The sequence below is a fragment of the Hippopotamus amphibius genome, chromosome 4 (genome assembly GCF_030028045.1).
Source record: "Hippopotamus amphibius kiboko isolate mHipAmp2 chromosome 4, mHipAmp2.hap2, whole genome shotgun sequence".
NCBI classification, from domain to species: domain Eukaryota; kingdom Metazoa; phylum Chordata; class Mammalia; order Artiodactyla; family Hippopotamidae; genus Hippopotamus; species Hippopotamus amphibius.
Window position 1 is genome coordinate 155377903 of NC_080189.1, and position 19473 is coordinate 155397375.

General features: G+C 48.9%; 2 protein-coding genes across 12 annotated transcripts in view; both read left to right on the forward strand.

Moving 5' to 3' along the window:
- Nucleotides 1–10352, forward strand: part of EXD2 (exonuclease 3'-5' domain containing 2) — a 100250-nt gene extending 89898 nt beyond the window's left edge. For 10 of the 11 annotated variants that reach the window (XM_057730650.1, XM_057730645.1, XM_057730646.1 and 7 more), the window contains one exon: nt 371–10352. In XM_057730650.1, the coding sequence (XP_057586633.1) occupies nt 371–587 (217 nt within the window). In that variant the 3' untranslated portion in view covers nt 588–10352. The remainder of the gene's footprint in view (nt 1–370) is intronic. The other variant, XM_057730652.1, reaches the window with a different exon arrangement.
- Nucleotides 10353–18339: 7987 nt separating this feature from the next.
- The window catches only part of GALNT16 (polypeptide N-acetylgalactosaminyltransferase 16), a 93291-nt gene continuing 92157 nt past the window's right edge, over nt 18340–19473 (forward strand). Inside the window, exons 1-2 of the mRNA XM_057730653.1 lie at nt 18340–18388; nt 18777–19066. Of these exons, the coding sequence (XP_057586636.1) occupies nt 18890–19066 (177 nt within the window). The 5' untranslated portion in view covers nt 18340–18388; nt 18777–18889. The remainder of the gene's footprint in view (nt 18389–18776; nt 19067–19473) is intronic.

A 19473-nucleotide genomic window follows, 5' to 3' on the forward strand; every position in this document is an offset into this window, starting at 1 on the left:
AAGAGAAGGGTGAGCCAGTAACTGGGTAACCCTGGAGTAAACGAAAGACCAACGTTCTTCATCCGTCATCAGCCAGACAGTGGGGCCCCTCTAGGGGGGACTGAGCATTGTGCAGTGGCCTCCCCACAAGTATAGCTCAGAATCCCCCAGTGCCTTCTGTTGGAGTGTGTGTAATACGTAGAAACTGCTTTCTAAGAGGCAGATGCGGGAAAGAGGATGTTTTTAAAAGCATCAAAGTGACCAGCCCTTTAGGAGTCCAGCAGCCTCTCCATATACCCCTGTGGAAGCCCCTTGGCCCATAGCATTTGGAGCCACTGTGATACTGTCCTGAGCTTGTTTCCCTTAGACCTATGTACTTTGTGTTTGACAGGATTTCCAATGAAAGCTACACTCCTCACGGGCTGAAGGTGGTGCAGCGCCACTCCCAGGGCGGGCTGCGCTCCCTCATGCAGCTGGAGAGCCGCTGGCGGCAGCACTTCCTGGACTCCATGCAGCCCAAGCACCTGCCCCAGCAGTGGTCGGTGGACCACAACCACCAGAAGCTGCTCCGGAAATACGGGGAGGACCTTCCCATCAAGCTGTCATGATAGCTGCTTCCCTTCCAGGTTAGGACAGCTGGGAAGATGGAGCCAGGGGTAAAAAGCCACCTCTTCCTGTTTTAATGTCATTGTCAAGCCTGGTGACACAACTCACAACACTAACCTGTACGGATCCCGGGATGCTTCTGGTGGAGCAAGCCTGTTGTTTTCAGGGGAGCTGATGGTTTTGAATTTTAGCTGGGCAGGGTGAAAGTTCTTCATTCCACCCTCTTGTTTTATTTTTCTGGACAAATGGGAGCCTTGACCTTCATTTTACTCTCCCTCTTCTGCTTTCTCTGTACAGACGACAAATGAAGAATTCTCTCTCAAGTGTCTTGTCAAGGCTTTCAGGTTTTTAATACTTTTCTTCCCTGTCCAGCATGTTGGTTTATCTCAAACAGGAGCTGTCAAGTATTTCAAGCCCATCAGATTAGGAGGGGAAAAAACATTCTCCTCCAGGTCGCAGAGGTGAGAGGGGGTCGGATTCATATTCCCATTTCAACCTCGTAATTAGAAAGTCTTTGGCTTAATGCTGTGCTGTAACTCACCTGGTTGGGATCCAGCCCATCTGGGTTGCTTCGGTTGATTTCACATGCTTGAAACTGCTCCCCTTTACATGTTCGGGACCAAAGCAGCAACTTACTGCCATATGTTTTCAGCCTAACGCTGGAGGGAATTCTTTTCTGGAAAGAGGCCTTCAGCCTGGGTGAAGCACAGAGAAGCACAGGCACCATCTCCCAGGACAACTTGGAGAATTTGCTCAGCTTTCCCTTTCGCGTTTGCTGCAGTCGTCCTGCCCAGAACGGCAAGGTTTTTAGCTTCATCCTTTTCTGAGAGGAAGATTATCTTTTCTCAGAAGCAGTATCTGGTCCCTTCAGTGTTCTGTGTTCCATCAGGTTTGCAATATTAACCTCTTTCTAGCTCTTAATTCTCTCCCAGAGTCATTTGGCTAGGTTGAGAATATGTCTCCACCTCCCCTCACGCCTGGGGACGCCGAGATTCATTAATATGTTTCAGTGTTCAAAACGGTGGTGTTTTCATCTTTCTAAATGTGAGGCCACCACTTTGAGCGCGAAATCAACTTATTAGTGGTTAGTATTTTTTAAAAAGTGTTAGGAAAACTTTCTTACCTTACCAGATCTTAACAAGCATAAAGAAGAATTTTATGGCCAGAATCCAACAAGACCTCTATTTTGGAATTGTGCCCGAGTTGGTGATGGTTGCTTTAACATTGATAAATAACAACTTCTAAGCACAAAGTTCGCTGATTGTAAATGTAAGACTTTTTTCTTCGTAATTTTATAAAATCAGCAAATATTCTTGGGGAAGGAGATCTTTATCCTAGAGGTCCCTGCCATGTGGCAGCTCATGGTACGTGTGCAGATGTCTTCCCCTTCACCGCCCCCCCGCCCCCCGCCCCCTCTGGCTTTGGCCTGTCGACAGCAGCCCACTGTTCCTCTGCCCATTCATCCCCACTCATCGTCGAACAGGTGTTTCTCAGATCTAAACTAGAAAGTCCTGAAAACAAATAGTACCAGCTACTTTGGGGACCGATCTGTTCAACACACTAGGTTATGATGGGGCAGATTCCTTGGGGGCTGTACTGCAGGCAGCCCAAGGGCTGAGAACCCTGGAGATGCGTAGGTGGTCGTCGTACTCAGACTTGACACAAGGGGGCGCTCGTAGATCTTGTTTTATACTCATTCTTGCGAAATAAGGGGGTTTTTTTACACTGAACGTAACTCATGAATTATGTTTCAGATTGTATGTCATTTTGATAGCTTTACAAGACAAACGCCTTCCTCTGAAACAAGGGAGTAGGGCTCTTCCTTTTTCCCTTTGATCTTCACACTAAGAGGTGAGAAACATGTAAGAGGTCGTTTAAGGTGCTGTGGTTGCTGCGGGAAGAAGGAATGGTTTTTCCATCAGAGCTCCCTGCAAAGCTCAGTAATGTAGAGCCAAAGCCAAGACAGAGGGAGAATCTAGACTGTGGCACCCTCGACTTCTCCTTTTCAGAACAGTTACTGTGTAGATTTGAATCTTTTTGTTTTCTGAGTCAGCCTTGGACTTTAGCAGCCTTTCCCTGACTGACAATTGCTATCTCAAATGAGTTATTTTAGGGTGGGCATGTTTTAAAATAAAATTCTTTTTTCTGATATAAGAGTAATGTGTATGCTTGTTAGAGACAAATCTAAAGAAAATGAAGATCCATCTTCCCTCCATACAGAACAGAGTTAATCTCTGCTGGTAGGTTTGTGAATTTCCTTTCAGTATTGAAAAGATGCATATAACGTGTAGTATTTAAACAAACTTGACGGTCATATATATAGCTTGGTATTCTATTTCTTTTCCCCTGTTTAACATGGTATCACAGGTAATTTCTTGTGTCTTTAAATCTTTGAAAGTAAATTTTCAGTAACTCTACTTTATTATTCATTCCCACACTGTTGAAAATTTTGGTTGATTCAGATCCTTTGTTAATATCAGTGATGTTGTGATGAACTTTTTTGTGTATAAATCTTTTTTTTTTTTTTTTTTTGGGGGGGCACATGGGCTTAGTTGCTCCATGGCATGTGGGATCTTCCTGGAGCAGGGATCGAACCTGTGTCCCCTGCATTGGCAGGCGGATTCTTAACCACTGCGCCACCTAGGAAGCCCTGTATAAATCTTTTGACTATATCTTTGCTAACTTTTTTAGGTTAGAAATTGGGTTGCGAGGAGGGGGACTCACATTGCTGGAGTGTGTACAAATTGATATCAACTTTTAGGAGTTTCTGTGAAGGGAATGCTTCCCTTTGACCCTTTAACTCACGTCCCAGTGCATTTGCCAAGCTTCCTCCCCTATGAGTAGCAGTGAGTGGACACTGTCACAGCAAAGGCCTCTCTGAATGTGCCTGATCATGATTGTAGGCTCAGAGTCTTTTCTCTGCTTCCCTTCTGTCTCCCATCCTTTATTGCCTCATTCCCCCATGCAGCAGGGGTTATTTTTGGAAATAGTGTTCATTTTAAAATAAAAATGTAAGCAATTTTAATTAAAAATAAAAAATTTTATTTTAAAATAAAAGTTATAGGCTCCCCTCACCCCCCGCCACCGATACACAAGCAATTAGTGATTTGCCATCTTAGAGTGAACAAGGCACAATATTCAGGGATTTGTTGCCTCTTAATAGTGCAGCTGTAAGTTCCTTATTCTCATCCATGTCACAGACAGAGATCAGATGACAAAATGTATTCTGTTGAAATAAAGCCATTTTAACCCCTCATTTTAGACTCATAGGAATGCAGCAGGCAGAAAGAGCCTTTGTTCAGCTTCCTGTTCTAATGTTTGGGGCCCTATTTTGACTGTAATTTAAATTCTTCATTACTTTGCCTGAGTTTTTCATTCATTCATTTATCTTTTCTTCCGTTTTTTCCTTCATTATGTCTCATCCTCTGAAAGGTATCATAGTTTCTCAGTTTACTAGTTTGCTACTTATTACATCTTTTAAAAGGATCATTCTTTCTGGTCTCTTGCCTTTTCTGTTGTTCACCCGGTCATTTTTAGAGTACCTCATCCCTCAGAAATACAGTGAGAATCAGTTTCTCTTGGATGAGATAAACTATAAGAGGCTGTAAGAATGATTCGTGTATAGTTAGCTCTTAATCTGAGTAATATAAAAATAATACATAATCCTCAAAATACTTTTATTTGGGAATTTAGTTATTCTTTTTAGGTGCTCACCACGTTGCCCCCGCATGCTGGAGCCAAATACCTTTGTCTGTCCTGGGGCAGTTTTGCATCAGGTGGTGCAGCAGGGTTGACATGCAACCAGTCGTTTGTCCCACTTGTTCCACCCACCCTACCAGGGAGATACCTTTGCCTGTGGCACCAGGGTCCTTACTTAACTGGCAGCATGTTATTTGGGAAGGTGGGAAGTACATTAGACCATTGTTTCCTTCTAACCGGCTTTGTCTGTGGCCAACCCTGGTTGTTGGCAGTCCCTAGACACTGTGGGTACTGGACCAGATGGGCAGTCACGTGGGAGACAACCAAGAGCTGACTTCCTGTGCACAGGGACAGGAAATGTCAAAGGACCCAGTTCACACATCCTGGGTTGATCCCTCCTCCAAGGCAGTGGTACTCACTGCCTTAAAAGGTCACTGTCTGCTCTGACTGGAGATAGTTAATCTCATACCCTCCAGAACGAACTCAAAACATTTGCCCTCCTTGCAACTTCCTTGTTTCTAATTCTTGAATTTTTCTCTCTTGCTTGATGGGTAGCCTGCTGCCTTTCTGCCAGCATAAGCTTCAAGGGCTGCTGAGTTTACAGTGAGTGTTATTATAAGCGTGATGTGTGGTCCAGATATTCCTGAGTTGGAGAGGCTACTTATATTCTACTCCTGCTTCCCAGAGATCTCCCTTCTCAGGCTGCAACATGCTGGGGCAGAGTTGGAATTCTGACTACTCATGCCACCAGGGTATCTATTAAGTCCTGGATAAGAATCTGAAATTTGAGCTTAGTCAGCTAAGGGGGCTGAAAAGAAATAGGAGATTGAGACACAGGTAGTTTTAAAGAAGGTACGTTTATTTGGTTGGTGGGGATGATGGAAGTGTCGTCCATGGACTTAACTATATTTCGCGTTTTCCTAAACTCAGTTGTATAGTGTGTTGGAGGATCAGAGGACTGGGTTGAAACCTGGGTTCTGGTTCTGGCCATCAGTTGTGTGTCTTTGGACCAATCACTTAACTTTTCTGGACTCCTTTCTGTACCTATAGAATTAGGAGTTTGAATTAGATGTGCTGCAAGGGCCCTACTAGTGCAGCATTCTGTAATACATCCCACCGTCTCTTTACGTGGCATTTTCCCTTGGGTGCTGTGTACCTTCTACTTCGTTGCACACTCTCATCCCACCCTCAGCCTTGGGAACGGAGGCTGCGCATGAAAGGAAGGGGGGTGAGGGAAGCAGGATGCCACACCATGTCCTCCTGGCTTTGTTGACTAGGGAGAAGCCTGCTCTCTCCATCTGGAGCTCCACTGGGGGTCAAGATACTCTTCTCACCAGAGATGTACTGTGTGTGGCCTTAAGGAACTCACATTTCTATTCAGTTCCCTGTTTAACAGTAAAGAAAGAAGAGAAATCTTTATCTTTACCTGTGTTGCCAGTGATGTAAGGCTTAATGAGAGATAAGCACAGAGTAGAAATGAAATAACTGCCAAGTGTTATAAATGGGAGGATGTTGGGGGGTGGAGTGGGAAGAGTGTTTCTCATTTTAAAGATAGGAGGAATTAAGCTATGCCATGGAGAGAGACTTGAATAGAATTGGGTACTTGAAAAGGAAAACATAAACCTGTAAGTTAAAAATATTCTTTTTTTTTTTATGTTGTCAGGACTTCCTAAGACAATTTGAGGGGTCCATTGTGGATTAACCCCCAGGGAGATTTGAGACGTCTCTGGGGCCTGCCCTTGTATAACCCTGACCTGCCTGGGACTTTGTCCTGCTTACCTTTGCCTGGCCACCAGTGAGACAGACGCATGCAAAATGTAAAGTTTATATTTTATAAGCTGCTGAGAGACATTTTCCCCATTTCCTATATATCCATTCCCTGTTACCTGGCAGAAGATACTTTTTCCAGTCCATCCTTGTGCTTAGTTTCAGTCCCAAAGAGGTATAGTGTATTGGCTTTTCTTCATGTGGCAAAGGTTTGTACCAAGTATGCTCAACTTGAAGCTCTTTTCACAATAATCACTTCGATGTAGACATTTTCTACCAAATTGGGGTCATTTTGTTGATGTTCCAGAAGAAATGACCAGATGGCCAAAAGGGAGGCTAAAGTATATTTTTCTGCCCTCTCCTAGATGGCCCCAACTTTATCAAAAATGTTGACATCTTTTATGATATCTCATAGAGCCAAGTGGAGCCCCAGTCAGCTGGCTTAGTTCCTTTCTGATCAAGATCCGTACGTTTGGCCCTGGAGGTTTGGTCAGCCTCAGCCGTAGCACATACGGCTTCCTCTGAGTTCTCGGAGACGATGAGCAAGACTAAAGTTGGCTCAGAAAAGGAACAGAAGACGACTTGGGACTAGTTTTCCCTTTTTTAAATGTTATACAAGGGCAGAGAGCTGGCTGCCATCCCCCTCTCAAACCATCAGCAGAGCTTGACCTTGGCCAAGATCTTGCCTCATCCTCTCGGCATTTTAGCATCGAGTTGCGTTTCAGCCGTGGAATGCTTAACCAAAAGCACATGCCGTCGTGGTAGTGTCCAGAGAGCCAGTTTTTGCAGAAAGTCCGCATCGTGTTGTTTTCTCAAAACAACAGTTTTCACTGAACTGCCAACCCCGTAACCCCCCAAACGGTGATTCTTTGGTTTATTTGTACACAAGGGCTGGGATTTTTGTCACTGTTAATAATACTTTATTGGAGTGCAATATAATGAACACAGAATAAAATGTACAAATCTTAAAAGTACAGCTCAGTGAATTTTGACACATGTATACACCCATGTAATCATTAAGGCCTGGAGTTTGTTATATTACATGAAACACACATCCTGATGATGTACAGCTTGGGGTTGGGAGGTTGTCCATTCATGTAGCTGAGCAGATTACACCACAGTAAATCCAGGTCAAAATGTGATAACATTTGATGGTCCGAGTCCAGGCAGTTTGCCCTTTTGTCACATCTAGGGGACTTGGGTCCTGCAAAGTTTCATGTTTGTTTTTAACAAGTTACTTTTAAGCATAGGTAATATGTGCACATAGTACAAAATTTGTTTTTAAATGTATAATGAAAAAGGAATCTCCTCCCCAGTCCTTTCCCTCCCTGACGGTAACCACTGTTACTATTACTCGTGCGCTGTGCATCCGTCAGACAGAGACAGAGATAGAATGTGAATGTGTGTGGTTTTTTTGGTTGTTTAAGTCCCACATTTCTTCTTTGATTGCCAAGCAAGAATTTCTCTGCCCTTCTCCCCATACTCTAGGCTCTAGTCTAGGGCATTTGTGTAGAAACTTGGATTCTGCAGCCTCAGTAGGACTAATCCTATTTGTCTTGTACTGTAAAGTTCATACTCTGCATCTGTCATCTGGCTCCAAAGTCTGTGTTTCTCATAGGATTGGCCATGAGTTGATAATTGTCTAGGCTGGGATTTTTACATTAGGCTTTCTACTGCTTTTAATATATATTTGAAAACCTCCGTAATAAAATGTTTTTTTTTTTAATTCTTATTTCTTTAGCAGTAGCTCCTGCAACACACCTATCTGCTTACGTTTTGAGTTTGCTTTAAAGTAATGTTTAATTGCAATCTGAAAGCAAACTATAGGTGGATCTCTAGACAGTCCCACCCCACCCCCACATCCACCCAAATCAGACATTCAAAATTCCAAAGTTACAAACATGAACCAGGATGATTATTCACCTTCAAAAGCTGTCCTTTTTCTTTTTAAAATTTTTTTTCATCCTTCTTTTTAAAGCTAAGGTTGACCTAAAATTTATTTTGAAAAGCCAACTTCTCTGGCAGGCAAGATTTGATTTGATTTGTACACTAAGTTTCTCAAGAATGCAGATCTTATGCAGAGCAGAGGACTTATATTCACCTTGAAAAGTATTTTACACAGTGTACGGGCTCAAGAACCAGGGAAGGAAGAACCTCGTGGACCCACCCTCTCAGCTGGGGAGAAAGCTTGCATGCCATGGGGGCGCCTTATTTTGTACTCCTCTGAGACAGGTGGAGGAGGAGTCAGGTCTTCTCCAGATCAGAGCTTCCTAAAAGATACACAGCCTGGGGAAAGGTTTTCCAATTCAAAGCCCATATGGTTTCCCTGGAGCCATTTTATCCTTGATGTCCTATCATGCTCTCTACTGTGTCTTGCTGTAATCTAATCACCCAAGCCCTCTCCAGTCATCATTAAGTATATCCCCACTGGTCAGGGAGCTCCCTTTGAGCATCCCTTTAGAGCAGCTGTCACATTTGAGCGGCATCTGCTTTCTGACGAGCTTGAAGACAGAATGAAGGGAGTCGTTGAGTCTTTCCCAGTGGAAGTGGATGACACAAGTAACCTTCGGGACTGCGATCAGTATGCTGTGAGTTGAATGACCTGGCAGCTTGTGTGTGCAGGGAGAGGGGGTTATTCCCAGACGGGGCAGCCGATCTTCATGGCCTCAGCCCTGTGGTCCATGCAGGGTCCTAACGCTGGAATGGTTCCCAGAGCCTTTGGCTCCAGCTCTTTCTGGGCAGGGAAACAGAACGAGGCAAGATGCCTGGTGTGTTTTAAATAGATTGTGCTTGCTGCAGCCAATGAGCCCGACAGCTTGGGAGGTGAGTGACCCTCCCTGAGAGATTTGTGTTGCGCCATTCCTCCGGCCTTGCAGCCCCGCAAATGCCGACCACCCCCACCCCTCCTGTTCCTCCCCTCTGACCTAACTCCCCTGCTCTCTGGATGCTTTCTTTTCAAGCCTTTCTGGTTTTAGTATTTAATACACTTTTATTGGTTTTCACACTCTGCCTTTTCTTTCCCTGAAGCTGTTTTTCCTCACGCTCTGTATCTTTTCATCTCTTGAAGTCTGTTTCTGTCCACTCTCCCCAGAGCACATCTCCATCTGCAGCTCCTTATCTGACTCTGCCATGGCTTCTCAACTGTCCTCTTGCCCCCACCTGGACTTTATTGACCCTGGAAAGAAAGGATGAAAGGGTGGAGGAGCCTACCTTGAGCCATCCTACTTGTGGGGCAGGTAGCAGCTCCAGTCTGGGAAATGGACCATAAAGACGGCAGCTGTTTCTGGGCCGCATGGTGGTGCAGTAGGCGAGGAGGAGGAGTCAGAGATGACAGGAAGGGTGGAGGCGCCCAGCACCCATCGGAGGTGATAATCAGAAAAGGAGGTGGAAGAGGCAGGCCAGGGGGAAGCTGGGTGTCAGGAGCGAAAGCTGAGGAGGAGCTGGCGCCGGGAGAAAACCAGGGGCGTGGGATCCAGCCAGAGGTGCTGCAGCCCAGCTGCTGAGCAGAGGCAGCAGCGCGGGGGTGGGGCCAGGAGAAGAGGGCGCCTTAGAGACCTTTTCTCCCCACTCTTCTCTGGCCCTTTTGTTCTTTCTCTTTCATGTTTCTGTCTTCATGTTATATTAGCAGCAGAAAACAAAACAAGACAAAAGGCAGCCTGTCTTTGAAAGGGAATGGCGAGAGCTGGAGGATTTAAGGCTGGACGCACTTCCCTCTTTGCGGAACTCTTAGGCGGAACTCTTTGCACGTCTGGCTGCTGGAGCCATGAGGGCCAGCCCCTTACAGGAACACCTTGAGTGGAGGTCCTGTACCAGCTTGACAGCCCAGCCAGAGTGCGACCAGCACAGGCAGCCAGCAGTCGTGTGCGCCCACAGACCCCATCCGTGCGCACGGGACGGCCTGGGGGCAGGGCTGTTGGCCAACCTAGCCAGAGGGCTTGGGCTGAGGGGTGGCTTCCACGGCACGATGCCAGCCCCATCATGGGCTCCTCCCCTGCTAGGAGCTAAGCTGCACAGAGGCCTGGGGTAGAAGAAAGAGAAAGGAAAACTCCTGGTTAAAAAAAGAGGTAATCAATGCATGTGGCAAAAACTTCAAAAGGTACAAAAGAATATACAGTGAAATCTCCCTCCTGTTCAGCTTGGGTTCCCCTCCTCAGAGTTATCCCTGGATGTAACAATTTCTTGTACGTGCCTCCAATGTCTTCTTTTTAGGTCTGCTGTATTCCAGAAATTTTCAGATTCTTCATGCAATGGAACATTTAAAATTGTTTGGGTGTATATGTATGTATGTAATATGTGCCAGAAGACCCAATGATAATAAAGAAAATTGAATCTTGGTTTATTGCTAATAATTCTTGCTGGGGTTTAAAAAATTAAAGTAAGTAAACAGAATTGTAAAATACTAGCACTAGAAAGGACCTTCCAAATTCTTTTGTGCCAAAGCTCTCATTTTAAACTTGACAAAGGGGTCCAGATAAGTGACTTTTCCAGGGTCACCAAGGTAGCTTTTGGCACCCCTATGACTAAAACCCAGATTCCCCACCTCCTAATCATCCCAGTTGCCCAAGAACATACTAAATGCTCTGTCTTTAGGTAGTGGGCTTTGTAAACGTATGTGATTCAGAAATGAAAGGAAAGACAAATGATTGGACATGGATTTAGAAATTTCCTCCATTGGACACAAATATAGGGAAAGACATCAGTAATTCCAGGAAAAACCTAAAGTCAAATTCCAACTGAAAAATAGCATGTGTGTGTGTGTGTGCGCGCATGCGTGCACACACACACACACACACACACACACACACACAGGCATTGGCAGAAGACAGAAGATGAACGTCCATAAAGTCAATTGTTTGTCTCTCCGGCCGAGCCCAGCAGGGGCTGTGAGAGGTGGCACCACCCCCTGCTCTGCTGAAGAACCTGCAGCCCTCGGACCCACTGTTACTGGGTTGGAGGCAGAGGCAGGCATCTTTGGCTTGACAGGAGGAAGAAATGCCAACCTAGACTAGAGGAAGAGGACAATCTGTGCAGGGACATGGGGGCAGGGATGCCAAAGGAGAGCAGAAGCTGTGCCTGGCCAGGCCACATGGAGCCCTGCCACCACTGGCCCCATAAGCACTGGTTGCCCAACTGTTTCTACCACCTACCAGGATGAAACACCCCAAGACTAATGTGCTGACAAAATGGGAGCATAATTTAAAAAAATTTTCTCTGCTTTGACATCAGCTTCAGACACTATGAACAATTTCAGGGTCCGAGCCAGACTGATGGGCCTTTTGATGGCTCCAGAGGATGGCTTCAGTGAGAGGGGACATGTATGACTGTAAACATTGGCTGTAAAAACCCTCAATTGCTTTGAAATGGTAAATTTCCAGGCAATGTGGATCTGATGTCACACGCCTCCTGCATTAACAGCTTTTTCTTCCTGTTCAATTATTTTGGCTGGTAAGGGAGTGGAAATTACACTTCAAAATATATCGATGGGTATTTTCAGCCTTGCTGAGAGCTTCAAAATATATACCAATCCTGGGAACATTCTCTTAGTTTTCACTTCCCCAGTTTCTCAAGGAAAATGGAGGTTTCCATTATAGGCACCATTAGATGGAAGAAAATGCAGGACCAGGACCACGGATCTCTTTTCAATTCAAATGCTCTCTGGTCTTATCACCTGACCTCTTTTTGAGAGCCAAATTTTGTTCCAGCCCTAGGTGCAGAGGTCCATCCTAACATGTAACAGATGATGAGGTCCTTGATAAAAAGATGAGTATTTCTAAGAGCCTAGGTCCAGGGCTTGAATCAGGGCATCTGACAGGCAGGAAAAATAAAAAATTTTTAAAAAGCCAATTCTGTCTCTTTATCTTCACGCAAGGGTCCAGAAGTCCTGATCTCTGGCGCACACGGCCTCTCCCCCATGCTTAGGTGCTGGGTACACGGGCAGCCTCCCAGCCATGTCTTTGCCCCAGCTGTGTTCTGGTTTTCTCTTCTCTGCCTGACTGGCCTCTTCTGCTCTTCACCTGAGCACCAGACCTGGATTTACAGCTCTCTTCCTCGGTGGACCACAGAGAACTCAAGTTCAGTTGAACTTGTCTCCCAAATCTGCTCCTCCTCCTGTGTTCCCCATTTCAGTTAGTGGTTACCTTACACCAAAGCACTTGTCTCCTACGCAAGAAATTTACATGTTATTCTCAAATCCTTTCTCTCACCTCTGCCTCCCACTGATCAGCAAATCCTTTAAGAGTCTACCCTCTTTCTCTTCTGCTCCTCTTTCTGCCCTAACCCAGGCCCACAGCAGTGCTTGCTTGGACCATCCCAATGTCCTTGTGATCCTCCACTACTAGTCTGCAGCCTCTACACTAGAATTCATAACTGATCATGTCCTTCCCTGTTATAAAATCTTGGGTGGTTCTCCGTGACTTACCAGCACAAGTCCAAACTTCTTACAAAAGCATGTAAGACATCTGTTAACTGGCCCATCTACCTCTCTAACCTTGTGACCACCACCACTCCCTACCCCATACACACCAAACCACTGACCATCTCCTGTGCTCCCATACACTTCCACACATTAGTTCCTTTGTTTGCTCTTCCTCTGTGCAGAGTGCCCTTCCACGACTTGCCCATCTGCTTAAGCTCAGCTCTCAGATGACTTCTTCCTTGTGATGAAGCCCCATTTGTTCCTATTTCCCCAATATGAGCTCCTGGGCTCTTCAGATGGTAGAGTCAGGTTTTGTTCAGTTTTGTATTCCTGGAACCTAAATGTGCCTGGCATGGTAGGCGTTCAAGAAGGAAAGGGAAGAGAGGGACTGGAAATACCACCCTAATGGGCAAACAGACATTGGCTTACCATCTGAGTGCGCTAGGTGGCATTTTAATGGGACGGGATGGGGAGTAGCAGCAGCCTGCCATCCTTGATATTTATTCATTCATTTACTCATTGCACAGATACTTAGTGAGAGCTTCCATGATGCCCAACGCTGTGCTAGAAACTGGTGATACACAAAAGAAGGCTGCCAGGACCTGCTCAGGAGAACTCCCATTCAAGGGCGAGAGACAGGCATGTAACAGGCAGTGGCCTGACATTTTGGGCCATCTGGTCTGCTCGGAGGACCTTTGCCACTCAGCTCCGCAGAGGCTTTGGAGGAGGGAAAAGGGCAAAGGAGATAGGTAGTGAGATAGGGAGGTCAGGAATGCCTTGCAAAGGACTTTGCCTCTGGGACCAATTCTGCTGACCAGCTGGCTTTATTTGTGCATTTCTCCTTTGCAGGAATTCCTTGCTGTTAAGAAAAAGCATTTGACACATTTCTAATTAGCCCTCAGAATCTGCAATCCTATTATTCCCAAATGTAGCAGCTGGGTCATTTCATGATCAGTATTAACTTTTGTAGTTCCTGCAGTTATTCACCAGAATCAGGGTCATTCCTTCCCTGACTTCTGGTGGGACCACAGAGGATTTTCTCACCCCCTCATTTGGGGCAGCGGGGTTTGGCATCTGGTCCCACGGTCAGGGGGCAGGCAGCTGCTCCTGCGGAAGTGCTGCGAGGGAACCTGGCTTACCTACTACACCAGCCCACACTGACCCAGATGAGTCGCGCCCTTTCTCTGGGTTCTAGTCCTGCACCGTCTTTCAGGTGCTCGACTTGAGACAGAAATGCATGCTTCACCGAGTCCCCTGCCCATCTTCTTCCCTCCTTCCTTCCACCAACAAATACTCAGTGAGCCTGCATTATATACCAAGCACTGTTCTAAGCTCTGGGGAGACAGGTGAACAAAACATATGAGAACCCCTGCCCTCATGGAGCTTACCCTCTAGTGGCAGAAACCAAAAATAAAAAGCCATGGTTCTGGGGCTTCCTAGGTGGTGCAGTGGTTAAGAATCCACCTGTCAATGCAGGGGACACGGGTTCGATCCCTGCTCCAGGAAGATCCCATATGCCTCGGAGCAACTAAGCCCGTGCACCACAACTATTGAGCCCATGTGCCGCAACTACTGAAGCACATGTGCCTGGAGCCCATGTTCTGCAACAAGAGAAGCCATGGAAGTGAGGAGCCTGCGCACCACAACGAAGAGTAGCCCCCACTCGCCGCAACTAAAGAAACCCTGCGTGCAGCAACAAAGACCCAATACAGCCAACAAATAAATAAATAAATTTATATTAAAAAAAAAAGCCACAGTTCTCAGACAAACAGAATGATGACTGATAAAGAACTCTTTGAGTTCCTTTCAAAGAGCCAGGTCCTCTCCTTGATCTATAATGGTTTGTGGAAAATTTATAAACAACTTTTCCTTAGATACGCTGGTGTGTTAAGTGGGGACAGCTGGCAGCCGGTAGCATACGTGCTGCTCGATGGCTGGGTGACCTGTGTAGGCATCAGTCTCTTCATCTGTGAGATGGAGCGGATCAAGCCTTCCTTACAGGGTCGTTGTGAGTATTCCGAGATCGTATGTTGGCGCAGTGCCTGTTTCATGGTAACGTACATTCCATTCACCATGCCTACCTCCTCTCCCCTGCTTAGAGCAGACATGGGGGTCAATCACTGCCCTTCCCCTAACTTCAGGGCCCCTGTTGCAGCTGCAGACAGGGCAAGAGGCTTCTGAGGTGACCCAGAGTCTCAAGGGTAATGGATATCCTGTGACACCCAGCAGAGGCTGGGGCCCCACGCTCTGCCTCTCTCCTCCCCCCTAGCCCACTGAGCAGAGGCTCTGGAAGAGGCAGCCATGCACCTGTGGGGCAAGACAATCATCCTTGTTGGACCCTGGGTGTGGCTGAAGAGGCCTGTCTGGGGTCTGTTCTCCTTCGCAGCCCAGGTGAGTGGTCCCCTGCAGGTGCCCTGGCAGGCCCTTGGGGAGTCCCCCTCCCCCTGGCAGCCAGCAGCAGTGCCTGTGAGCGTGGGCCTCCAGGGGATGCAGATGGTTACCAAGCACTGGATTTTACTTGCCTCATTTCATCCTACCTTTCCCAACAATGCTGCAAGTTAAGGGCTGTCACTGCCCCATTTTACAGTTGAGGAAACTGAGGCTAAGAGAGGGAGTAAGAATTTGCCCGAGGCACTCTAATATGTGATGGAACCAGCATTTGAATTCAGGTTGTGCAGCTCCAGAGTTTGAGCCTCACACTGACCTACACCCTTTCTGCCCTCTGTTACCCACCCCAGTCCCCAAATCTGCACATCAGATTCACAATGGCGGACAGTTCCCTGGGACCACTGGGACCACTGGGAGCACCAGGGCCACGTGGCACTTTGCCCAGCTTCCCTGAGTGCTGGCCTCAGCAGCTTTGAAGAGAAGGGGACTGAGCCCGAGAGCACTGTGACAAGGGAGACAACGGCCAAGGAAAGGGAAGTCCAAAACTGCGCAGCTGGGGGGACCTTGGAGGTCATCTCTCTGCACCCCATCTTTTACAGAAAAGAAAATGGAGGCCCGGAGGGGGAAGTGAGGTACCTGCAGGCAGAACTTCCGACCACCCTACAGACTGCCCAGTGGCCTTAGAAGCCCAGCACTGGCGCCCAGACACTGGCATGGAGAATGGGTTTGAACGCAGCCCCTCCACCCACCTGCTGTATGACGCTCGGCAGTCGAGGGCTTCGTGGAGCCTCAGCGTCCTCGCCTGCAGGTTGCAGGGGCTGTAGAGATAATACGTGTGAGATGCCAGGACAGTAGCTGGCACCTGCTGGGTGCTCAGTGAACTGCAGCTATTATCACTCTTGTTGGTTTCCAAGTTCAATGATGTTAGGCAACACTTGTCTTAGGTGTGGCTTTGAGTCTGTGTCCTGCTAGAACAACTCCTAGCTAGGCCCCGAGAGGGAACGACGCCCACAGGCAACTCTGAACATGGAATCCACCTCGAGGAGCGCTGAGGCTCAGCTCTGCACATATTTGGGATTCGAATCTGGAAGAATGACCATGGGCCGTAGCCGAGGTGGCAGCTGTGAGTCCCCAGCTCTTCCAGTGTGCCTGTGGCTTGAGACCCGTCACTCAACCTCTGTCTAGATCAAATTTCTGAGAGTCAAATGAGCCAAGTAATCACCTGCCCCCTTACTTCCACCTCCCTCCCCCAAGGAAGTTTACTGTGCTCATTTAAGGAAGGGCTAGCTATGAAATCTAACGCCTTCCAGAAAGGCTACACTCCTATGGGCTTTTTGTTGTTGTTGTTGTTTGTTTGTTTTGTTTTGTTTTTTTGGTGGTGGGGTAAGCGGGGAAGCCTTCTCTTTGAGACAGCACTACCAGGCAGTGACAATTTGGTGCAGATGTATAGCATCCTCACCACTGAGCCCTGAGGAATATGGGGTGAGACTTGCAGAAACGCTGCCAAATTCCAGCTCCTCCTTCCCTCCCTCTCCTCATGGAGCCCTCCTTCTGGAGCCATCAGAAACCCACCAGTCTGATTTCAGTTTGGCATGGTCCAGCTTCATCCTCCATGCCTAGGGGTGAGTTTGGAGTCTCTCACTAGGGTTTGATGTGATGTCTTTGGATCCCATATCCTCTCACCTGGTTCTTTCAAGACCAAAGGCAACTAGACATGCTCTCAGGCTGGGATGAGGGGAGCAGCCTCTATCAACACAGAGTCATCCCCCAAGTCTTCCCACCTGGCTGGCCTGAGAGACTGTATGGAGGTGGGGACACCAACAGGGCTGTTCCCTTACATTTTCTCATTGTCTGGAGATGCTTGATTATCAAGGAGCAAGGTCTCCCTGGCTTTCCACAGAGGACACGACCACTGGGTCTGCCCCATGATTCCTGCTGAAACCAGGCAGTGGCTTGACAGTGGTTATCGCAGTCTATGGAAATGAATCCTGGTCCCTACTGCAGTCTAATTAAAATCCGCATGCAAGGGAGACCTGGGACAGCAAGGCTGGCTGGCATCTGCTCACCATCTCCTATTGCTCCTGACTGCCACACAGCTCATGCTTCAGATTCCCTGCTATTCTTACAGATGTCTTTATGAGGCCCTCTTTTATGTGTCCCCTTCTTTCTAGGGTCACAGTCTTGGTAGGACCATTTTTGGACTTGTCCTCATGGTTAGTCTTCTGAGTGAGGAAAGGTATGGCAGTTAAAACAATGACTTTTCTGCAGCAAAAAAAAAAAAACCCATTTAGGTTTTCTTCCTTCAATTCACTTTGCTCCAGCTGAAATGTATTGAGCATCTATTACATACATGCTTCAGTCCTGAGTGCTGGAGAAACGGGGAAATGAGTGGTGCTGATGGGGGTAGTTGGAGGGAAAGCATGAACTGTGACCTCACCATCTGCCTGCTTCCCGAGGCAGCTTCATTTAGAGGCCAGGAGCCAATGTGGTCCTTCAGATGAGCCAGCGCCCAGGAGCACCAGTAGGATTCGAACTCTCTGATAACCCTGTTTCTCACATAAAAGGGCCTCCTGAGTCCAGACTTGCCCAGCCGGGCCAACATCAACTCCCACCAAGAACTTCCCAGCATGCTGGGCCCCGGCACTGCCAGGTAGCTTTCTTCCTGGAAAACATCAAGCACTTTCATCCTCTGGACCTTTGCTCATGCCCTTCATGCAGTTGGTCATCCTGCCCTGTCCTCCCCTTTCCTGCCTCTTAAGAATTTATTCAAAGGATTTATCCACCTTCTGTGAGAAGCCTTCCCCTAAGACCACCTTGCAATACATTATTTCCTCCTCTGTCATCCCTGCTTGGTTTGTTTATTCAACATCTATTCACTGAATGTCTCTTTTCTGCCTGATCCTGTGCTGCTCCTAGAACGAATTTAGCCCATCTTGCCTTCTGCCCAGAGTGAGAGTAGTTCACATCGGATTCTCAGTGCCACCGGGGCTGGGGCAGAATCTCAATGATTTCTGTGTCCGTGTCTCTCACCATCGTGTTTTGCACTTTGTTCAAAGTGTCAGACGGAAAGGTGGTTTCTAGACTGGGCTTTGTCCACTAATTAGTCGCGTGGTCTCCGGAGAATCTTCGAGTCTCTCTGGCCTCCTCCCTTCTTCTTGATGAAACGGTGATAATATCCCAGGGTTGTCCAGGGGGTTTAGAGAAGCATCATGAAAGCTGGGAGCCCCAGGCCAACGGAAGAGGTGGGGTGGTTGTACCCCCATTTCACTGGCTGTAAAGCAGCGTCTCCTCCTCTTCGCTCTCTTCGAATGTCAAGTGCACCAGCTTCCAATCCCTCCTCGGGGCGGGCCCTCCGGCGGCTCGGAATCCTAGGCTGCGGAGGATTCCGGTGCAAACTCCAGACTCTCCTCCCACTCAGGCGCCCCTTCCCAAGGACTCGTCGAACACACCTTAAACCAGAGCGCAGTTCAGAGCGCAGCCCAGAACTGCAGCTCCGCGGCGCGGGCCCGGGCCGGGGTCGCGCATCTCCAGCCGGTGACTCAGGGCCACTGGGAACGGGGGTGGGTGGAGGTAGGCGGGACACACCAGGGCCGCGCGGGGGCAGCCGCCGGGAGCTCGGTGGCCGAGCGGTTGGAGCCGAGATCGGCCCTGGCCCGTCGCCATTCCACCGCGGGCGTCTGCCTCGCCGGGCCTTCCTCCGGCTCCGCTTTGCACACGCTGCGCTCCTCGCCCGGGGCGCCGCGGCCCGGCAGCCTGCCGGGGCTGGAGCGGGGGGCGGGCTCAGCGCGCGAATGAATGGGCGCCGGGGGGGAGGCACGCGCCTGGGGCTGAAGGGCATTAGGACCGTGAGGATCGCCTCGCGCTCCAGTCTCTCCCTATCACCCCCCCAACCCCCCACCTCTCTCCTTTCTCTGCTCTGCAGGACTGAGCAGCCCGGCGCGAGAGAAAACGAACAGCTGGGGCTGCGAGTGCCCCCGCCCCGGCCCCGAGAGCACGCCGGCCCGGGCCCCTACTCTGGGCGCCCGCCCGCCCACCATGAGGAAGATCCGCGCCAATGCCATCGCCATTCTGACCGTAGCCTGGATCCTGGGCACTTTCTACTACTTATGGCAGGACAACCGAGCCCACGCAGCATCCTCCGGTGGCCGGGGCGCGCAGAGGGCCGGCGGGAGGCCGGAGCAGCTCCGTGAGGACCGCACCATCCCGCTCATTGTGAGTACGCGCTGCGCGCCGGGCGGCCAGCCGGGGAACCGCGGCGCGCGTCCTGGCCCCGCGCGGCTGCAGAGGGCGCGGGGCCGGGCCGGGGGCTCTGTGCCCGCCGCGCCCCGCCGGCTTTGTATACGTTGGAGAATTCCTGTCCGTTGCTATGGCAACCTCTGTCGGGCCAGCGGGGCCAGGGCGCACGGATGGAGGGAGGGTGACAGCGGGTGGGGGTTGGGAGAAAGTACTGCAAGTTTGGTGGGCCCGGCGTGCGCGCGCGACTGGGAACGTGGCGGCTCCCTCAGCACTGCGCCGCCCGGGCCGGGGACCGGGGGCCGGGGGCCAGGGGCTGAGGACTAGGGATTGTCCGCGCCTCTCCCGCCCCCGAAGGCGGCTGGACCCTGTGCCTGGCGAGCCGG